Genomic DNA, 21,222 nt, shown 5'->3' on the forward strand with positions numbered 1-21,222 from the left:
AGATCGCAAATACATATATATAAATTACATATATAGATAGATTACATTAAATGTTATGTTAACTAAACAAAATGTAAACAAATGTTATGCATTGCAGACGCAATTGCGTGCAGTGTTAGGCAACTGCTCCTGTCTGTTAATATTGCAAAGTGTATGTAAAATGTAAACAAATGTTAATACTGTTATTTACCCAACATGTTAACTTAGGTATAGAAACCTAATTATGCTGCTCTGTTATTTACAGGCGAAAGATCTTAGCTGGCATTTCAGAGTTTAAACGACTTAATAGTGAGGTAGGTTGATTAAATTAAACTTTAACTAAGTTTAGATTAAGTTGCCAGTAATATGTTTTTATCTATGTATTTTCCAGATAATAGACTTTGATGGCGATCAATCTCTACACAAACCTTGCTTTTCGTCTAATACCAAGAAAGTAAAGATTACTCTACATATTTCTCAACAAGTCGGAGTAAATAACCGAACCGTTGACTTGAAAAAGTATTTTCTTATTGTGATACCAAGTTGTGTGGAGTGCATATTCCCCAGGATCAACGGGAAATGACTTTAAAATATTATCATGCACGGTCCCGTCCATAATCTGAATTTCTGTATTAGCCTAAAGGAATTTACAATTAAATGCAGATAAGTAAGTCAAAAGTAGAAAGTAGTAGAAACTCTTACCATATAGGGACAGGTGTGATTCATGTTCGTATATGATTTCAACCTCTTGAACATTTCATTTAACAGTAAATATCTCTTGGGGAACTTGAAGAACTCGCAAATATTTGCACTCGTATCATACAAAAACGGATGCCATCCACCACGTTCCCGTTTGAAAAACTTTAAATGAACCTGTAACTAAAGGAAATCATTTAAAAGATAATACTTTCGTATGAAGATAATATTTTTAGTGCGTACCTCTGTTATGGTTTTTATCAGTTTATATCGCATGTTCATGACATATCTGTTGCGATTTATAGCCTTGATTTGACACTGCTCCAAACTGATTATATCCTTTTGATGGGCGGCGCACGTTAGTCTGTTGATCTTGAACTTTGCTTGGATCTACGAGATCAGAATTGTGTAATTTTGATTTTCATTAATTTATATACTCACAGGCATACAGAATAGCCCCAACTGGAGCACTATTATAAGGCCCAGTGGATGAACCATGATCCATACGCAGACTGAATAAAATATTACAAAAACCTTATGATATATTACCTTATATATATTACGCAACAAGTTCTAGTGCGGACTTGATTGTGGATTAATATATGTTTAATGTTATCTATGAAGTATAGATCGCATTTGTTAGGCAAATGTAAAAATTGCTATACATATATTATTGTATATTTGTTTTTTTAATGTTTTTATAATTTACATATAGATTTAATTTTACATAGACTGATAAGAATATGTTGAAACTTGTATACTAGTTCATCAAATTTCCCACTAGTTGATAATTTGCGCTATGTTTTTCCCTACAGAAGTGACGACAATTGTTATTTTTATACCCTTGCAGAGGGTATTATAATTTTGTCGTGAAATGTGTAACGCATAGAAGGAGACATCTCCGACCCCATAAAGTATATATATTCTTGATCAGTATCAACAGCCGAGTTGATATAGCCATGTCCGTCTGTCCGTTTGTCAGTCTGTTCGTCTGTCTGTTTCTATGCGAACTAGTCTCTCAGTTTTAAAGCTATCTTTATGAAACTTTGCAGAAGTTTCTCTTTCTGTTGCACGCAGTTCATATGTCAAAACCGATCGGATCGGACCACTATATCATATAGCTGCCATAGGAACGATCGGTCGAAAATTAAGTTGTTGTATGAAAAACTTTTTTGTTTTTCAAGATATCTTGACCAAACTCGGGATTTATTAGTTTTACTACGCTTTCCATATATATGCAAAATCCTATTAAGATCGGATAACTATATCATATAGCTGCTATTGGAACGATCAGTCGAAAATTAAGTTGTTGTGTGAAAAACTCTTTTGTTTTTCAAGATTTTTTTATCTGTGCTTCTTAGATATGAGCATTATAAGTCATCTGATGTGTTAGTTTCGACGCTTTGGCTTAAATTTACTGAAGCAACTGTGGAAGCGCAAGCAAGAGCAAAAAAATCAAATCCTTTGCACTCTGATTGGACACCAATTGAAAGAGTTTTAAGAACATTTCAATATAGGAAAAATTACCAAGTAACAATTGAACTCTTGCAATTTCCAGTGGTTCCTGCTGAAGCAATAACCATCCACCAGAGTCAGGGAGCAACCTACAAAACCTAGCTTGTAGCAGGGCAACTAGTGCATCTGGGCTTTTCCTCATAGGAAAGTTTAAGCCGCCTAGAGAAATACAAGCTACCGATCCCGTCCATATTGAGTGGGAAAAACTTTGGGGCGAGAAAAAATTGACCACCCACCATCAGATATAATTTGAGAGAGTAGAAGGAAATATTTTAACATATTGCCCATAATATTGAGGGCTTACTTAACCATAGTTTAGACATTTCAAATGATTTTATAATAAACACAGCAGATATTTTATGTTTTGTAGAGACTTGGAGTAGTGAAGGCCAAGTATATAATATAGACGGCTTTGACATACGCGGTCGAATCGATGGTAGCATGTGTACAGGTAGTACTAGACCACCTGGTGGTATATTGTCTGTGCTTAATATTAATCTGGAACATATTAAAGTTTGCCAGATCCTTATATTTGAACACTTAAACCCGTCCTTCTCCATTTCCGAATTTCGTCAATTATTTTTAGAACACTTAGAGCAGGAGCTTAATAATCACAGTAAAATAGTTATTTTGGGAGATTTCAATTTATGCCGAACTAGAGTTAGAGACCAGTTAGAAATTAGATTAAACGAGCTTGGTATATCGTCTCTTTTGCGTGGGGTACCTACAACAAAACAGCTAACTGGAATAGATTGGGTATTTTCTAACGGACTGGACCATAAAGCCCAGGTGTATGAAACGGCATATAGCTACCACGATAGTATTTTCGTTTTCAATAGTTAGGCAACTTTTGATAAATTTATCTTTTGTGTGATGGATCAAAAACATATATATAAATATTCTTCGACTGTGTTCGCTTTCGATCACATCTTTTTTTTTGACAAGGACATGGACGTAAGAAGCAAGCACAAAGTGCTCAGAATTCGTGATAACCGAAAAGGTTCGGTCTGCAAGGGTATTAAATCTTCGGCGTGTCGAAGATTGCCCTTCTTTCTCGTTCTTTTTAGTTTTGTTTTTAAGTATAAACCATTTTGATTATATTAGCATCATAATATTCGTAGTAGAATGTCTATGTAAGTGTAACAGGCCAAAACATGTGCCATAAATCAAGATACTAGCATAAATGACGGTTCATTAAACTCGAGAATGGAATGTAGAAAGCTATACATAGGTCAATAGTTTATGCTAATGTTAAGTGTATTTGGGGTCAATGCTAAAAATAGTGCGCAGGCAAAAATAACTGGAAAAAACGACGAGTAGAGGATGTGCTCTTTAATCCCTTCACATGTGTGCGCCACATTTACAGTTTGTTCACTTTTTTTTTGGTTTTTATCTAGTTGAAAAACAACGCTTGACACACATTGTTTTCGTCTCGAACCGCATTTGACCCCAGGCCAAATTTAAGATAACAACAACAAAAGCAAATCTCTTAGGCTTGGTTTCCCACAGAGCCGATGATAGCTGCTTTCTTCTGCAAATATCGAAAAAACAACAACAGAAGCAGCAGCAACAGCAACAACATAAACAACAACAACAACAACAACGAGTCGTCTTCATAATTAATAGTTGCTGATGGGTCTGCAAAGGCGAAGACAACAACAACAACAACAACAACAGCAACGGGAGTCACAACGACTCAATGGTTCGCAGCAACGCAAACAAAGCCGAAAGAAAAGAAAAAGAGAGAAGCAAGAAATATGCAAATAACTAAAACAACAACAACAACAGCAGCAACAGCGACTACAACGGTTGAGCAGCAGCAATGGCTGCCAGCGTCGGCGACGGCAGCGGCAGCGGCCAAAAAGCGCTCAAAATGCCATTCGAGTCCGGGGCATGTCACTCAAATTGCGTTTTGAGTGAAAAACTGACGTTTTGCATGGGCCAACGGATTCCCATAAATTGGTGAAAGATACCAAAAACGCGCACACAAACCAACTGAACGGCGCCGCATTCAACTGGCAGAGCCACCAATTTAACAGTGTTGCAGTGCAGTGCAAATACTACACAATTACCCACAATTCAAAACTTGATTCAAAGGAAGAAACCAAACAACAAACAATATGGTAAGTAAAAAAAGCGCATCCTTAACACACTTTGCCACACACAGTGCAGTTTGTTGAACTAGGCGGGCGGGCGGGGGTAGGAGAAAATGCCTGCAGCGATTTTATGCAGTTTTTCGCTCGGCCTTTGACCTGTTGCGAAAGTTGTGCGCCAAGTTTTTGCTGCGTTTGAAAACGATTGCAGAAAAAAAACTAATTTCCAAAACTGAAATTGGCCAACACGCTGTGAGTGAGTTTTTTTTGGTTTTTGTTTTTGGAATAACAGCCAAGTTATGGCGAAAATTATGTGAGCTTGAGGCGCGTAATTAAGCATATGTAAAGTGTGTTTTTTTTTTAGCTGCCTTTTTTTTATTTACACGTAATAAACGCACGATTTCAAGTGTTGCATTTACGGCTCATTAAAATGTTAAAACGGGGTGAAAACCTTAGCTTAATGCCTTTTATAGCCCCATAAATATAATCCAGCATATATATCTGCAGCTTTTCGATTTTTAGTTGGCCTTATTTCGCCTCAGAATCAATCTCGAATTCGCCGTGAAGTATGCTCCAAATTCCTTTGGGGTTTTTTTCTCTCGAGAAATCCCTGTCTTCAATCTTCTTCAATCTCAAGCATTACTCATCTGAGAATTTCAGAGATTGAATAGAAATTTGGGCTTGTCTTTGAAATGGAAATCCGCTAGAAATTCTAGAAATGACGCAAAAAATATTATCTGCCTTTCCTTGGTAAATGCCCGTACTTAACAATAATATATTTGTTTCCCCCCCCCGATCGGATCCGATCCGATCAGATCAGATGGGGCATGCGTCAGCAGCCAGCTTGAACAACAATTTTGATTCAATTTCTTATCAATGGGGCTCGGGGCTCATTAAGAGAAGAACACCAAAAAAGTCTATAATTCGGGTCGCTAATCTCAGTTCGAATGGATGTTTTTTGCTCCTCAGCTGGGCCAGCTGTTGCGCTCCTGGCAACATATTTCGTATAGCCCAGAGATCGTTGATAATGCCTTATTTATTTTATTTGTACAGACTATATACGTAATTATTTATAAGAAATTGTCGGATTATTGACTGACAGTAGCATTCGCAATCAGTCGCTTGAGTTAAGTGGTCCGAGATCGGAATATACTGAACATAGAATATAGATTCAGAGATTCATCTAAAAGCACAATTTGATACAGCTATCAGTCAGAGCAGAAAAACAACAACAACAACAACAGCAGCGCGTAATTCATTTAAATCAATCAAGAAGTAAGTTTACAGCGATTATGAATCTATACTTGGATCAGTAATTTTCCATTGAATCGATCAGTCAGCAGATTGAGCCCCCAAAGCAGCTATAAATAGTTATATATATTTAATCAATCAATCAATCAATCTGTTAATCGTTAGGTCAATCAAAGCACGTGCAAAATGGCCCTGTCCAAAATCGATGCAATAGATACGGATATCGAGCACATCGACCAGGAGAAATATCTGCGCCAGGCCACGCAATATTATTGCGCTCTGGAGAAGCCGCTCAAATACGGACCCGAGGTGGAGACGCTGCCGGATCTGATATCGGCGCTGCATCGCGAATTCGAGTCGAACTATGTGAACATCGAGATGGTCAATCATTTGATGCTCAGCTACAAATCGAATCCGAAGGAATGGCGCAAATATGCCAAGTTCGATCGTTACACGTATACGCGCAATCTGGTCGATGCCGGCAACGGCAAGTTCAATCTGTTGATACTCTGCTGGGGTGAGGGTCACAGCTCCTCGGTGCACGATCATGCCGATTCGCATTGCTTCATGAAGATGCTCAAGGGTGAGCTGCGCGAGAAACGCTACCGGTATCCCAATCGACCCACGAGCAGCGAAAATCAGCCGGAACACGATCACGATCACGCGGAGATCAACGATCACGAGCTGCAGGAGATCGGTGAGACGCCCATACCCGTTAATGACGTGGCCTATATAAATGGTAGGTGCTTAACCCGCTGCCCAATCATGCCTTATTTCATGCATTCCTCTGATACGCTCTCAGATAACCTGGGCCTGCATCGCGTGGAGAATCCGAGTCATGCGGATACAGCCGTTTCGCTGCATCTCTACTGTCCGCCCTTCGACACGTGCAGCATTTTCCAGGACAATGGCAAAAAGGCCACGGCCAAGGTGACATTCTGGAGTAAATACGGCGTTCGAACCAAGCCAACGGACCAATAGAATTGTGCAATACACTTCCCTAGTTTTTATATAGTTTATATAGTTTATAATTCGCCTACGTCTATGTATATATTTAAGTCTTAGCTATACCAAAAATACGACTTACATGTTCCCATTTGACACATAACAAAAACAACAACAAAAGCTAAATGTCCAAAAAAACAATCTTATCAATTACGCCTTGAACCCGCCTCCAGGCAACAAGAGCTTATCAATTCCAGGGCTTGGATTTGGAAAAAACAAAACAGAGTAGAAAATTAGCACGAGCTGCTGCTGTTTTTCTTGACTCTTTATTTTTCCTCTTTCCATTTTACATACGCATTCACAAATGTCAGCAAAAGTAAAAACCCAAACAATATACTCTCTCTTTTCAACTAGGAATTATAATAATAATAAGAGAAGAACTCGATCGTGTTCAGGCATCGTGATTCTTCTGATCGCGCAGATGAGATCGCCTCGGCACACCCCGGTCGAGTGTCTTCTGGATGTTCTTCATCAGCCCGGGCAACAATGTGATATGCTTGTCCACACAGTTCCCGGTGCAGGTCTCAAACAGATACTTCGATCGGGACATATCGCGCTCGTTGGGATTTGCTGGCAACTTGGAGCGTGCATCGCTATTGCATTCCTGGAAAGGAACAGAATAGGCAAGGCAAGGCATAACAGACAGGTGAGTTACGTATGAGATTTCATTATGCTAAGAAGTTTTCTATAAGTTAAGATACCTCTAAAAGAACTCAATTTTCCTACGACTGTTCCTATAATATCATAAAAGGGCTTCGATTTGGTCGCTTCTCCCTGCTGAGTTTGTTTAAAATATCTGAAAAAAGTTGTCCATATATACACTTACTTTTCGACTGACAGTCAGATGTTGATAAGAAATTACACTAATGTTTCCCCATCGAAAAACCTAATATACATAATCATAATATGTTGGGAAGAGACCCAGATAGATAGCTCAAAAATTGAGAGACTAGTTTGGCATAGCAACAGACTATATCTGCGCTTGATAAGGATCGAGCATATATAGCTTGGCTAGCGCTCTTCTTCCACGTGGGTATACCCTATACTATATCTGCGCTTGATAAGGATCGAGCATATATAGCTTATATACCCTCTGCCTGTTGAGTCTTGATGATCGTTTTGTGTGTACGCACCTTGACACAGCTCTGCAAGTGATTCTGAAAATTGCCCAGCTCGTTCTGCAGATAGTCCTGGGCGTCCATTAGGGGTGAGGCACACTTCTCGATGCAGCGCTGGACGCTGTCCAAGGTGCCGCGCTCATCATCGCAACAGGTGGCGGCACAGCGATGCATTGTGTGCTGTGTTGCAGATAAGTTAGTTGTTGCTTCATTAGCTCCGGGCAGATCCTCTCCTCCCTCGTCTCGTCTCGTCTCGGACTCACCTGCATGCGCCGCAAGTGGGAGCGATACATGTCCTCGATCATGTCGCTGATGGCGCTCTCTAGGCGCCGCTTCTGTTGTTCCACCATTGGATTTCGTATAAATTAAATGAATTTGGAAAACAAATAAAAGTATATTCTTTTGCTGTTCATATATATGTAGTATATCAATGCCCTCTCAGTGCTGATACAAATAAAGTAAAGCAAACGTGATGCCAAGTGAAACAAACTTTGTTTTTAAATTATGGCGCCAAAATTCAGAAAAACAAAACAGCATTTAATTTGAGGCTATAAAATTTGATTCAGTTAACAATATTCTGTTGCCAGACATTAGAAAAGAGGAGCTCAACTATTAAGGTAATTAAATTTAAATGCAATGCATCTATATATGTATATGTATATGAAGATATATATATATATATACATATATATATACACAAAGTCTTAGGCTTGCGGTATTGCTTCGGGTCCCTTGGCCAGAACCAGTTTCATGGTCTTCATCAGATTGGGTATAAGGCCGACATGCTTGTCCACGCATTGTATGGCACATCTTTCGAACTGATCCGTGTACTTGGCAATTTGATCCTCGTTGGGTGTTGCTGGCATTTTGACTTTGACATCGTCATTGCATTGCTGTCGGGAATAAAAGAATAGCCATTATTTATCTTTATCTTTCTCTCTATATATATATATCTGATATATACCATGACGCAACGTTGTAGCCGGCCCTGAAATTCGCCCAGTTCGTGTTGCACATAGTTTTGGGCGCGGGTCATCGGCGCCGAGCAGCGGTCGACGCAGCGCTGCACGCTGTCTACGCTGGAGGTGCCATCCTGGCAGCACTTTGCCGCACACAAATGCATTTCCGTCTGTTAGGAATAGTAACAACAATACGCTTGTAACGTTTTCCAATTGGATTTCATGTGCGGCATTTACCTGCATTTTGCGCAGATGCGTTTTGTCCATATCATCGATGAGCTCGGTGACGGCCGACTCGACACGCTGGCGCTGTTGTTGTATCATTTTGACTGTTAGTTAAATGTGGCTTTAAATCAACTGCAACTGCTGATTTCGTAATATATAAACTAGAAAAATATGCCCGGCCAGACAGCGTGTTTTGTAATTCGTAACGATAATTGCTTAATTATCGATAACCGCCACAGTCGCTGTCTACTTCAGTCAGCTGTTCTTGGCTGCATGTGGCGGCGCGTCGATAACTTTACTTGCAATTGATCGGTTTACTTGCATTGCACACTTGTTAAACACTCTTTTTTATATTTTATAAATAAAAAACATGTCGCTGCTGCACAAGCTAAGCAGGTTTACAATTCCGACTAGTTGGCGTCGCCAATTATCCGCCACACAGCGCACTTTTAGCGCAAATAGCAGTGAAACAAGTACAAGCGACAGCAATGTGACCGCGGAGCAGCCGGAAAACCAGGCCAAAGGAGGCTTCGCGCGCGCCTTCGAGAAATATACGGCACCTGCAACGCCGGAGCCGGCGCCCGTGGACAATCAAAGCTTTGCATCAATGCTGCGAAATTCCAAGTTCATTGATGTAAGTAGAGAAATGCAACCAAAGCTACTCCAGAGTGTTTATGTAATCCCAAACAATTGCAGCTGGGCGATGCCGAGGGCAAGGTGATCAGCGGCAAAATATTTCATGTTGTGGGCGAGGATCTGTACATTGACTTTGGCTGGAAATTTCATTGCGTTTGCACGCGACCAGCGCGCAATGGCAGGTAAGACAGGCCCTACATATATATGTGAACAAGCAGACATAGCCCGGCATTGCCCGGCTCAAATTTGTAACAATCAATCAGTCAATCAATCATTTAATCAGGCAGCGAGAGCTTGTAGATAATAGAATCAATTGCCCATTTTTTGCAGCGACTATGTGCGCGGCGCTCGCGTGCGCCTGCGTGTCAAGGACCTGGAGCTGTCCACCAGATTCTTGGGCTCCAGCAAGGACATAACCATTTTGGAGGCAGATTGCCAGCTGCTCGGACTGATATCGTCGCCCACGCGCCAGGCCAACACCAGCCCCAGCGCCAGCCCCAGCCCCAGCCGGAGCACATTTGACGCACCACGAATCGACACATTGCTGTCCAATTAAATCTATTATTGAGTGCATTAAAAATTGTTAAAAGAAACATGTCACGTTGTAAACTGGAAGACCTCGTAGTGATGGTTCAGCTCCTTGACCGAGTGCAGCTGGAAGCTTGTGGCGAGGGCGCCATTGTCCGATTGCTCCAGAAAGAAGATGCGCTTCACGCGGCTGTGCACCAGCGCCATGGCGCACATGAGGCAGGGTTCGCGCAGCAGATAGACATCGTAGCCGGTGCACAGATAGGGTCCGTATTTGGTCAGATTGTCTGCGTGTTGATCGTCTGCGGCCGGCTGCTCGCCACGTCGCGGCAGCTCGGCGCCGAACTGCAAATCCTGGCAAGCCTCGTGCTGCTGCAGATAGTCGTAGTACAACTGTGGCAGGCCGCGCAGCGTGCTCCTTGGACTCGGCTCATCCTCGACGAACTGCAGCTGCGTCTGCCAGGCGCCGCCCCGCTGACTGCGCGCCACATGATCCACCAGCCACATGACGCAATGCTGATGGCTTCTCCCGCTGCCGCCGCCTGCTGTTCGAATTGATTTGATTAAATTAATATCCTGTTATAACATTTAAACATGCTCACCTGCTATGGCCACAATGCTGGGATTGCGCGGATCCACGCATATGCCCACGGGCTGGCCTCCATTCACGTCCTGGGACAGGCTGCGCAAGAGCTGCGCCATGCGCTTGTGGTAGGCACGTTGGCTGGCCGTAAAGTTGCTGCCGTTCTGCAGCGATTCGGCATATTTATCGGGATGAAATTTGCATGGCCAATATTTGATCATCTGCTCGTATTGGATACGCAGCTTGGCGCTGCCGGCGGGCACCTGGACGACATTCACGTTGCGGCACAGCGCCTCCAGCACATTGTCGGAGATTTTGTGTTGCTTTAGATGCTGCTCCAGCGTGTCCTTTATGTCCGCCGTGGGACATATCAGCACGCTTCTGTCATGGACGCGCTTCAAATGCTGAAAATGCGGCAATTTCTGGGCGAGCTCTTGTATGACCGCCTGCAGCTGCTGTTTGCTCTCCACTTGACTGCTGTGCACCTGGATGAGGCTTATGTCCTTTTTGTATTCGTCGGACAGCACGGCTTTTATGTCAAAGCTGTCGACCAGTGGCTGCGTTTTGGCCTTTTTCGCTGCTGGCGGACTTAAAATGTCCGTAATTCCATTGTTTTCCATTGTTTATCAACCGAGCGATACTATCGAGTAGTCAATGCTCTTTTGTAAAAGTATCGATACAATGGTTAACAGGGCCACCCACGCGATGTTATCGTGTTATCGTCGCAAAACCGATTAGCTTACACGATATATCGTCATCAAGCGGCTTAAACAGTTAGCCTCCCGCCAAAAGTCAAACAATTCAAATTGAAATTCAAAGTAATGTGGTTTTTATAAAATGTACCTATCCGAAAATTGTTTTCTGTGCTGCATAAACCTATACTATGGCTGCATTTTTATCGGCATCTCGGGCGTTTTGATCTCGATTGTGGCTTTAGTGTATATCATATGCTGCCTTTTTCCTGAAGGATCGCTGCTTTTGGCAGTGCTGGCGATAATATTTATTATCATATATTTCCTGGGGAAAATCATTTTACTTATTGGTATTGCATGTGTAAGTTTTAATCAAGCATTTTGTGCAATTGTAATTTGAGTGGAATTTTCTGCAGAATTACTGCTTTTTATTACTGGTGTCCTTTATGTGTGCCCTGTTGTCCCTTATTTTTGCCATTATTACATTGATAGTGTATGCGATACTGGATGCGGTCCTCTTGAACGTCGGCTTAGGAGCTATATTTATTCTAGGTAAGTTATTCTTAATGGCGCGGCAACAATAATTAAAATTTTCAATTATTTTAGTGGAAATCTATTTCGCATGGGCCGTAATTTCTTATTGGAATATTTGCGCTAATTGCTGTTTGGCATAAATTTTCGAATATGTATTGTCAAATTTGAAGTGTATTAATATAACATATATGTATGTCAGAATATACGCGTAACAGTTCCTTCAACATTTAATGCGTAACAGTGCCATTTTGAGTTTAGCACAATTTCGTTACGGCCGTCAGTAACATGCACTGTAAAGTGAGTGCCGCTGTAACAGATCAGTTTAGATCATTTGCGGCTACAATAACAACACCTTTTGAGCAAAACAAAATATTAATTGAAATTTAATATACAGTAAATAGTGAAAAATATACAGTAATTAGTGCTAATTAATAATTAAAAGTTTAAATTGTAAACAACACCGGCGAACAGCCAAATTGTGGCAGTAAATATGCGGTCTTATAACATATAAAATTTTATAACAGTCATTCGAATTGTGTTGGCGGCAACGCGCATTCAGTTCGCTTCGAAACGTCGTGTGGGTGAGTCGTCGCCGTCGCCGTTTCTTTCCATCCGTCGTCGTCGTTAAAGGCGCGTGCGTGCAACGCTTTGTTGGAAGTGTTTGTTGCTGTGAGAGTGTTTTCCACAATTAGAAGTAACGGTGCGAAGGTGAAACTGGAAAGTCAGCGAAGCGCCCATTCCAAGTGCATCTTCAAATTGAGTGTTTGCAATTTGTTTTTGTTATTAAAGTGTCTTTACCTGTGCCCCCAACCAACTACAACAGCAACAACAACAACGACAACAAAGTTGAAGAGCGAATTAAACAAATATTGAAAAAATAAAAGCCTAGGCAAAGTTCACAGCCGGTTTAGTCATACGCGAATTTCTGAGAATTCTACAAGTTGATTTGAGAATCGCCAACTGCTGGCTAAAAAATCCATCTAACAGTCAAGTGTGCGCGCCTGAGTGTGCGTATGTATGTGTATGTGTGTGTGCGCATGCATGTATGTATAACAGCTGTTGCGCTGCACTTCCAGTCTAAATTGCGTACTTATTAGGTATTTGCTCTGCGATAAGATAGAAGCCGAGACGTTTCGCACAGTGTAAAACTCTTGAACTCGCTTTATATATGCGTGTGTATTAGTGCATGTGTGTGTGTGTGTGTGTGTTTATCTTATCGGTAGACCATTGATTGGAGCAGCTTTTCGCCTTTGCCTAAGCAATGCCGGGTGAAGTCATTTGCGCAGCGACTAAGCGGAAAAGACTATGGACAAGGGGCCACGACTAGATAGGATATCTAACAAGCCATAAAACACCCCCCACCACCACCACCCCAATATACTTAGTGCGAAAAAACCAGCCACGCAATCTTTGGCTAAATTTGGACACAAACCAAATACCAAACAAGGCATTGCGAACATAAATCAACTGCAACAGGAGCAGCAACAGGCGGAGTCGCAGTCGCAGTCGCAGTCGCAGTAGCAGCAGCAATCACCAAGATGGACATAGAATCCGATTCGGACACCTGGGAGGACTTTTTTGGTAAGTGCGTTGCCACATAGTTCGTTGAACCTGCCACCAATCACTTGCTCGAATGATCATCATCGCGATGACTCAGCGCAGCAGGACTGCAGCGAGCGTAGATTGTTAGAGATGAGCGCGTGACACGTGCCGTTATACGCGACAAAAGAATCGGTGCACTGTTGCCAATTAGCTTGTTTGCTATTTTTTGGGTGAGGCAGCAGTTATTCAGGCTAGTTTTTCATGTGTGCCGCTAGACTAACGCTCATTTTTTAAATACGATTTAGCAGAAAAAACTTATACTTATCCAAAAAGCAATTTCAAAGCGCCATATAGTTATGTGTATGCATATAACAGTTCGGCCCGACTGATTAACTGGCGAAAGGTACGGCAACGCTTTGACACGCGCCCATCTTTAGTATAGCGTGTGGCAAGGTTCTGTCTGGGGAGGTAGGCGTACGCATTTTCGCATGTTTTAGCATTTCGATTGTCTGTCTCCCTCTGCTGTCTGCCCAAAAATGGCAAAGACACTTACACACACACACACATACACACGCACACGCACAAGAAATACGAGAGACAGAGGCCTGGCTTTGTTTTTGTTGCTTGCAGTCAGCGCTGGCGTCGTCACTATAACTGTACACTTGAGTTGAAGTGCGTTTTGCTGTAACGGTTTCCAGTTCCATGATTTTTGCGCTGTTTTATTTTTTTCTTATTATTTTTTTTTTTTTTGCATTTTTCTCGATTTGTGCGCCCGCTTGTAATGAAATTTAATGATAATACATAATTTTTGTTGCCTGAATTTTGACCCAAATTACGTTTGAGCCACCAGCCGAGAGCAATTGGTGTGTTGCTGCATGGAATTTGCCATTTTATGTTAATCGCCTGCGTCTTAATTATGACCCCGTTTTCAGGTACCATTTGCCTCTTGTTGCCCTGTAATCAAATGTGGTTGGCAGCGGTCAGTGGGGTGGGGTGGGTGCTGTTCCTCGCCCAACAATAATTCAATTGAGCATTAGTCACAGTACTTTATATAAATGCGACTGTGACTTTTGTTGACTTGCTTAACGGCGAATTGTGCGCTCTTAGATAACAGCAAGTGTGCAGGCGGGCGGGCGGGCAGAAAGGGGTCACTGTAAGTTTACACGAGTGTGTTTGTGTGTGTGTGTGTTTGTTGAATGCATAAACTGTGGTTTAACATTGCGCTATAATTGACACTGTTAATGAGTAACAGAGTAACGCTTACGTGCGAATGTGAGTGTGAGTGAAGTTTTTCATGATGCATGCGTAAATTTACGGCTCATTCTCAATAGTTTTATAATCATGATACTGATAGTGACTACCTGCCTCTTTGCTGCTCTCTCCCTCTCTCTCTCTCTCTCTCTCTCTTTTTCTTTATGCAATTATCATGTCATTGAGTAATGCCTCTCACGCTTGAATATCGCCTTTCTATGTGATTTTCATGACCTCAAGTAATGCGTACAGAATTTGTTTAGTAAAAATATGCATATAGATATAATTTCTTTGCTTTAGCACGTTTAAAGCAGTAACCCACACACAACGTGTGCTCAGACACTTGTCTGCCTTCCACTTAACAGATAGTCAAGCATACACAAGACGTACCTAAATCTATATATGTATATACATAGTATTTATTGGTAGGCTTGGAGTGGAAGCAGAAAGATGATATCGTTGCCTGTTGCATGGGTAACATTTGACCGCTTGTGCTATCAAATGTCACTTGGTTGTGTTTGTTTCTTCAATAACCAAAAAACTGAAAGTCAAATAGAAAATTTGTCTGTTGTGTTCGAGTTATTGACACAAGTGCCCGCTGACAGAGTCGCGGTTGCACAGCCCCTGGGCAGGTCAAGCCAAAGTCAGACCCGCCACTTTTCCTCACCTCTCATAAACAAACACACACACACACACACACACACAGAGACGTTCTGTTAAGGAGGACAATACCTTGGTGGCTGCTGTCAAACCGCAAACACCACGGGAGTCTCAACTCTAAAGACTCGAGTCTTGAGTCTTAGAGTTCATTTGATATTGTTGCTCTGTTTCTGATTGTGATCTGAGAAAGAAACCTTTTGGGCTCTGTGGCTGTGCCCCCTTTACTGTACCCTGTACCCATTGAAAATTGCTACAAAAGGCTATAATGATGTTGTGCAAATGTATGTAACGTGAAGAAATTGATAAGTTTCCGGTTCTCGTATAAAAGATGCACTTATGCGCAATACGATCGCTTCTTTCGTTGTCCAAATGCCGATAAGTATCGATAAGCACATATCGATGTGACATTCGGGCGATAGCTTCTTTCGCTGCCTAACGATCGATAATTATCGATAAGTGCATGCTGTCGATTATAAGAGCGAGACACAAAATGAATTTTGTTCTAAGCTTACTGCCCCTTTGTACGCTCTGTCTCTGGATTCGATAAAGATCGATAACGAACCTTAATTTTCTGATCATATGTTAAAGACAAAAGGATTTAGATCCTAAAGTTTTAGTTTGCGGGTTTTTTTAGGGGTAAACCACATAGAAACTACGCACAGGGTATTGCCTAGTCTGACACTCTCAGTTAGTTCCTTTCTTCGCTCTCTTTTTGTGTGACATTTATATCAAATTTTTTCTACAAAATATAACGACTAATAGATTATTGATATTGCTCACACTATATATATGCACATTATGTATATATAGGTTCATTGTGTGCGTTTGATAAGATTTCTCCTCTTTGTTGTGATAACGCCGACAAGGCCAGCCGAGCCAGATAAGTCACGCAGCCCTACTTTATATAGATATAAATTCCATTGTGCCATGATCCGAGGGGTCAATTTTTTGCGTCGCCCATTTCCGTTGCCCAATTGTTGGGCTCCGCGCAGCTAATGAAGTTAATTGAAAAAGTTCAAGAAAATTGACGCATAATCAGAGCGCGGTTCATTGGCCAACTCAAGACGAGCTATACTTATGTTTATTAATTCCCATTACGGCTACATCAAGTATTACCTCACCCAAAAGCTGACTTCTAATTACACCAAAGCTCTCTCTCTGTGTGTGTGTGAGTGAGTGTGTGTGTGTGTGTGCTGCTCTACCTACTTAAGGTACTCGAGAGAACCGCGAGACATGTCGTGTCGTTGCGTGTGTGGGCCGTGAGTCGGCGTTTGTCTGGTTGCTTTTTGGGTTTCTGTTGACGACTGTCGCCCCGGGTTCTACTCTAATTGCCGCAAAAAGCCATAGTTGCATTTCTTTCAGTGTACGCACTTCTTACGTTGTGGGCGTTGCAGAAGGTCGTAAAACTTGCAAGCGAACATTGTGCACGCACGTCCCAAAAGGTTTTTCTCAATGAAGCCCACAACAGATGCGGCTCAGGTACTTAATACCCTGTAATCGTGCCAAATGGGGTCGTTTGAAACAGCCAAAGTTTATAATTGAAGACAGAACTATTGTAATGTAATGCTAAATATGTCGATAGTAACAATCGATTGTTACAATCTTAACGTTTTAATCGATATATATATATCGACTGTTGATATTATGCCTACAGTCACAATCGATTGTTACAATTTAAATTGTTTAATCGATATATAAATCAACTGTCGATAAGATTCTAGGAATAAACCTATCGAAGAAATTTCTCAATTGTTATCGATAGCACAGTATTCCATAAAAACCTATCGATATATATCAACAGTTAATATCTACTATCGATACTTATAGAAATAACATATCGGTATAATTCATCTTGAATTTTTCTTCGTGTTATGCTCGTACTTTTTTACAGGGCATCTTTGAGTCGTTCACATTTCACTGCTGCATCCTTACCTCATGCTGTTTTGTTGTTGTTGTTGTTGCTGTCGTAAGTTGTGGGACTTTGACTTTAATGAACGCTTTGCGGCATCGCCATGCCAAATGCAACTGCAAATCGTAGACCCCATTGCCCCTTTCCTGCTTTACCCCCCCCCCCCCCCCCCTCCGTTGCAGTTGCCCGCCCGCGCTCATCCTTTGGCTTTGGCTTTGTGCCGTCGTCGCTCACAATTCTATTTTGGCAGCAAATTTATAACTTCCTTGGCAAATGCCATTTGCTTAGACAGTTTACGCCTACCCCCGGAAAGTGGCTGCGGGGGCGCGCGCGCCGCTGCACTTAAGCCTGGCTTAGAACTCAAAGAGTGACAGTTTTTGACAAGGTGGGAGAGGGGGGGGGGGGTTTTGGTGCCTGTCTAAAGAATATTATTGCGATATGACTTACGTTTCGTTCGCTTGATTTACAAGACATGACTCACGGGCCAAGACTGCAAGTCGGCGACTCACAGATACTGTATCTGAAGCTGTGCGAAGTCGAAGTCGGCGTCGGCGTCGGGGTCGGGTTCGACGACAACTTTTGGGCAGCTCAATGGAGTGGCAAGCACATTAAAGCTTTGCCTTTTCTATAGACTTGCCGAAAGGCTCTCTAGCTAAATCACGAGATATGTAACGTCTAGAAGTGGAATCCATTAAGTGTAAATATTTAAGAACAGTTTCAACAGCTGCCTACAAATAGCCATATATATTAGTTAAAAAATCGGTGAACTAAGCTCGCAGCAAAGCTATCTTATCTGAAACTTGGCCTATACTTAAACTTGGCTCAGTCAACTATATCATATATCGGTTATTGGACGAATCTCTGTGGGTTTCTTCTTTGGGAAACTATTTCTCAAACGCATTTTTGGCAAACTTGTCAATGCAGAGTTTTCCCATATTTTAGCAAAAAATAATCATGATCCGTTTGCTTTGTCAAGTAGCTGTCATAGGATCGATTGGTCAAAATTTGAGTTTTTATAGGAACTAGTTAATTGTGCTTAAAGATATCTTAAGCATATTCAGCAAATGCAAAATCTATGTTGATCCTTTTATGATCCTTTAGCATATCTGGATAGCTAATATAAATATATATAAGATATATTTAAACACAATAAACTAGTTGCTATAAGGACTCATTATATTTATATATCATATAGTTCGCATGGCAACTTACATTCAAAATTTGATTTTTTGTATGAAATACTTTCATGTTCTTCGAGATAAGTTAACCTAACTTGAAATGTTTTATGTGCTCTATACTATTATCAGACTGATATATCACATAAATATTGGAATCATCCAACGGAATTTGCTTTTGTTTTTACCACGATCAGACTGCTATATCGTGGATTATATATCTTGGATTATATCTTGGCTATATATTGGAATTTTCAAGCGATTTGTTTTTTTATTTAAGATCATGTATTGTATATCATTTAATTGTTTAGGGTATTCCAACTTCAGCTTTAGCTCGTTGTCAACAGTTCTTTCCTGTTGTTTTTCTCTCATATTGTTGCTTTTGTTGTTATCAGCTTTTGTTGTTGCTGTTGTTGTTGTTGTTGTTGTTTTTGTTGTTGTTGCTGCTGTTTGAGTTTTGGATTTCGGTTTCTAGTGAAAGTTATTTTTCATGCGATCGCCGGTTGTCATTTCGTGTGCTTTGGAGACGCGTCTCCAGCTGCCTTTCCATTTCACTTTGAGCCACTGGACTGGAAAGCCGTCTCCCCCTACCCTCCCCTCGCCTCCCCTCACCCCCTGTAGGCGCCTCTTGCTGGCAGTGTGGAGGCACGCATGCGCGTTAAGTGCAGCCATAATGCCAATGCCTTTTGTATTTATCAGTTAAGAGACGCGTGTTTTACAGAATCTTTCACGCTTCAGTTGGCCGTCTCGCTATCTCTATCTCTCTTTCTCGCTCCTTCCTCAACTCTTTGACTCTGACACACTTTCGCTTTCATTTGAAAATAAAAACTCGCCTGCTGCACTCGCACACTCGCACACTCGCACACTCGCACTCGCAGATCGTGACATAATGCACTATTGGGCGCATTTAAATTAATGCCAAATGATTATTTATCGGCTCTCCGATTGTGCCTCATACAATGGGTGGTCGTTGTTCTGCGCTGCGAGTGAAACTCTTAAGCTCTAGTTTTTGATTAATTACGCTCACATTTCGAAAGCGTTTCAGCGTTTCGACTTAACTTCGCTCTCTTTTCTTTTTTTCTTTTTTTTTTGGTGGTTGCTGGGTGTGAACTGTTGACCTCCATTTCGAACTGGCGCTGTGCTGTGGGCTGCTGCTGCCCTCATTTCCGAAGTGTGCTTCTCTTTTCGGGGCGTTCAAGATTTGTGCAAATTTTGTAATATGGCGCAACCAATCAATAATTATTAATAGCAGCAACAGAAACAACAACAACACCTTAAACATCATATTCAAGGTCAAGTTGAGAGCTTTGTGGCTTTACAGGTGTGTGCTGTCCATCCATGTTTAAACATTTAAAAACATAATTGCGTTTATCTCGCGTGCATCATCTGCCCAGGTGTGTGTGCGTGTGTGTATGTGTGTGTGTGATTGTGTTTGTCTGTGTGAGCTGTCTCACAGCTGGTCGCCACAGTTTTACATTCACATTCACGTGAATAACAAAGAAATCAGCTATTTGCGCAAATCAACAATTGTTGCAAGTGGAATGTGCATCATTTTAAATGTTGTGTATGCTGGTTTAGGGGCTCGAAATGAATCAAATGGATCCAAACTTCGTCAGCGAAATGTCTAATACTTCAAAACGAACGAATGATTCGTTCATTAAATAGCTCAACTTATTGTCTGTGTTGTTCCGGAACTAGTTCGTGTTGTGAACGGGTGGTTCAGGGCTCGAAATGAATTCAAACTATGCTAGCGAAATGTTAAATACTTCAAAATGAACGAATAATTTGTTCACTAACTAGCTCAACTTATTGCCTGTGTTGTTCCGGAACTAGTTCGAATTGTGAACGGGTGGGTTAAGGCGCGAAATGTTAAATACTTCAAAATGAACGAATGAACGAATTTGTCCGTTAAATAGCTCAACTTATTGTCTGTGATGTTCCGGAACTAGTTCGTAGTTTTGAGGTTGTCTGCGCCTTTGCAGGAGCTGCGTATAAGCACAAATAACAAAGACGTGAAATTTGTAAAATGTATGTGATAGTTTCATATTTAGTTCCGGAACTTGTTCACATTAAGCGGTACTTTAAAAAAGCTATTTAGCTTGCTTCAGCCTGGCGTTTAGCGATTATTTAATAGCTAAATAGTTGTTTTCAAATGACGGAACTAGTTCACAGTTCAGCATTTAAAGTTCCGAAACTAGCTCACATTTTCAGGTACTTTAAGTAAACTATTGAGCTGGTTCCAGCCTGACTGTTCGCATTTATGTTCTAGCTAAATAGTTATTTTTCAAATCCCGGAACTAGTTCACAGTTCACAGTTCAGTCATTTTGCATATATCATGTTTGTCAGTCTTCGTAATCTTTTTCATTTGTCAGACCTGAAAAGGAGTCTCAAATTTGAACCTGAGCTCCATTTTTGGAATTGTGGCTTGCTTTTCAAAATTTGTGGGCGTTGCTTAGTCGCATACATATAAAAATATATACAAAAATCAGGAACAAACAATTAAAGTAATTAATAAGATAAATGCGCATAAAATGCGCCATTGAAAAAAGTTGAACAAAACAATTGCACTGACAAATTGTAAGCTTGGCTTGAAAAGAAAGTTGGTTAGCTACCAATTGCTTAGATCTATCGAGATATATATATATACATACATATATCTAACAATTAGTTAAGGCCTTATAAGCAAATCATTGTGCTTGGAAAATTTCCGCATCGCACAGTAAGAAATGTTATGGCCATTCCGATTGTTAGCTAACGATTGTTTTGCTCTGAGTCATTGTGCTAGACAATATATAGACGTAGAGTTCTTCAATAAAGCTAAACTCCATAATTTAACCAGATAAATAACTTCATTTGTGTGTGTGTGTGTA

General features: G+C 41.1%; 6 protein-coding genes and 1 long non-coding RNA gene across 9 annotated transcripts in view; 3 read left to right on the plus strand and 4 right to left on the minus strand.

Moving 5' to 3' along the window:
• Positions 1-94: 94 nt before the first annotated feature.
• LOC135430624 (uncharacterized) lies at positions 95-1,127 on the minus strand. The gene is made up of 3 exons (XR_010436657.1): positions 919-1,127; positions 682-858; positions 95-616 (listed from the first exon to the last, which is right to left on the minus strand). It is a non-coding gene; the product is annotated as an uncharacterized LOC135430624 (long non-coding RNA).
• LOC135430617 (cysteine dioxygenase type 1) lies at positions 103-6,665 on the plus strand. 2 transcript variants are annotated; one of them, XM_064685362.1, is made up of 5 exons: positions 103-293; positions 371-646; positions 3,588-4,313; positions 5,700-6,273; positions 6,337-6,665. In XM_064685362.1, exons 3-5 carry the CDS (start codon positions 4,311-4,313, stop codon positions 6,513-6,515), a joined length of 756 nt encoding a protein of 251 aa, XP_064541432.1. In that variant the 5' UTR covers positions 103-293; positions 371-646; positions 3,588-4,310; the 3' UTR covers positions 6,516-6,665. The 2 variants fall into 2 exon arrangements, with proteins under 2 accessions (XP_064541432.1, XP_064541433.1); XM_064685363.1 differs by lacking the exons at positions 103-293; positions 371-646; positions 3,588-4,313 and adding an exon at positions 5,390-5,558.
• Positions 6,666-6,786: 121 nt separating this feature from the next.
• Positions 6,787-8,088, minus strand: LOC135430619 (protein FAM136A). Its single transcript, XM_064685365.1, has 3 exons — positions 7,921-8,088; positions 7,673-7,837; positions 6,787-7,143 (listed from the first exon to the last, which is right to left on the minus strand). The coding sequence occupies exons 1-3, from the start codon at positions 8,005-8,007 to the stop codon at positions 6,931-6,933; spliced, it is 465 nt and encodes a 154-aa protein (XP_064541435.1). The 5' UTR covers positions 8,008-8,088; the 3' UTR covers positions 6,787-6,930.
• Positions 8,089-8,173: 85 nt separating this feature from the next.
• On the minus strand, positions 8,174-9,058 carry LOC135430620 (protein FAM136A). The gene is made up of 3 exons (XM_064685366.1): positions 8,854-9,058; positions 8,622-8,786; positions 8,174-8,550 (listed from the first exon to the last, which is right to left on the minus strand). Exons 1-3 carry the CDS (start codon positions 8,938-8,940, stop codon positions 8,362-8,364), a joined length of 441 nt encoding a protein of 146 aa, XP_064541436.1. The 5' UTR covers positions 8,941-9,058; the 3' UTR covers positions 8,174-8,361.
• Positions 9,059-9,132: 74 nt separating this feature from the next.
• Positions 9,133-10,070, plus strand: mRpS28 (mitochondrial ribosomal protein S28). The gene is made up of 3 exons (XM_064685364.1): positions 9,133-9,475; positions 9,538-9,659; positions 9,808-10,070. The coding sequence occupies exons 1-3, from the start codon at positions 9,212-9,214 to the stop codon at positions 10,031-10,033; spliced, it is 612 nt and encodes a 203-aa protein (XP_064541434.1). The 5' UTR covers positions 9,133-9,211; the 3' UTR covers positions 10,034-10,070.
• Positions 10,023-11,241, minus strand: LOC135430622 (probable inactive tRNA-specific adenosine deaminase-like protein 3). The gene is made up of 2 exons (XM_064685368.1): positions 10,608-11,241; positions 10,023-10,550 (listed from the first exon to the last, which is right to left on the minus strand). Exons 1-2 carry the CDS (start codon positions 11,206-11,208, stop codon positions 10,075-10,077), a joined length of 1,077 nt encoding a protein of 358 aa, XP_064541438.1. The 5' UTR covers positions 11,209-11,241; the 3' UTR covers positions 10,023-10,074.
• Positions 11,242-12,370: 1,129 nt separating this feature from the next.
• GEFmeso (Guanine nucleotide exchange factor in mesoderm) overlaps positions 12,371-21,222 on the plus strand; it is a 65,898-nt gene continuing 57,046 nt past the window's right edge. The window contains exon 1 of one of the 2 annotated variants that reach the window (XM_064685348.1): positions 12,371-13,395. In XM_064685348.1, coding sequence (XP_064541418.1) covers positions 13,353-13,395 — 43 coding nt within the window. In that variant the 5' untranslated portion in view covers positions 12,371-13,352. The remainder of the gene's footprint in view (positions 13,396-21,222) is intronic. The other variant, XM_064685347.1, reaches the window with a different exon arrangement.

This window comes from Drosophila montana, unplaced genomic scaffold, assembly GCF_035044405.1.
Source record: "Drosophila montana isolate Dmon_TW-CO22-7 unplaced genomic scaffold, ASM3504440v1 contig_3031_1, whole genome shotgun sequence".
NCBI classification, from domain to species: Eukaryota; Metazoa; Arthropoda; class Insecta; order Diptera; family Drosophilidae; genus Drosophila; species Drosophila montana.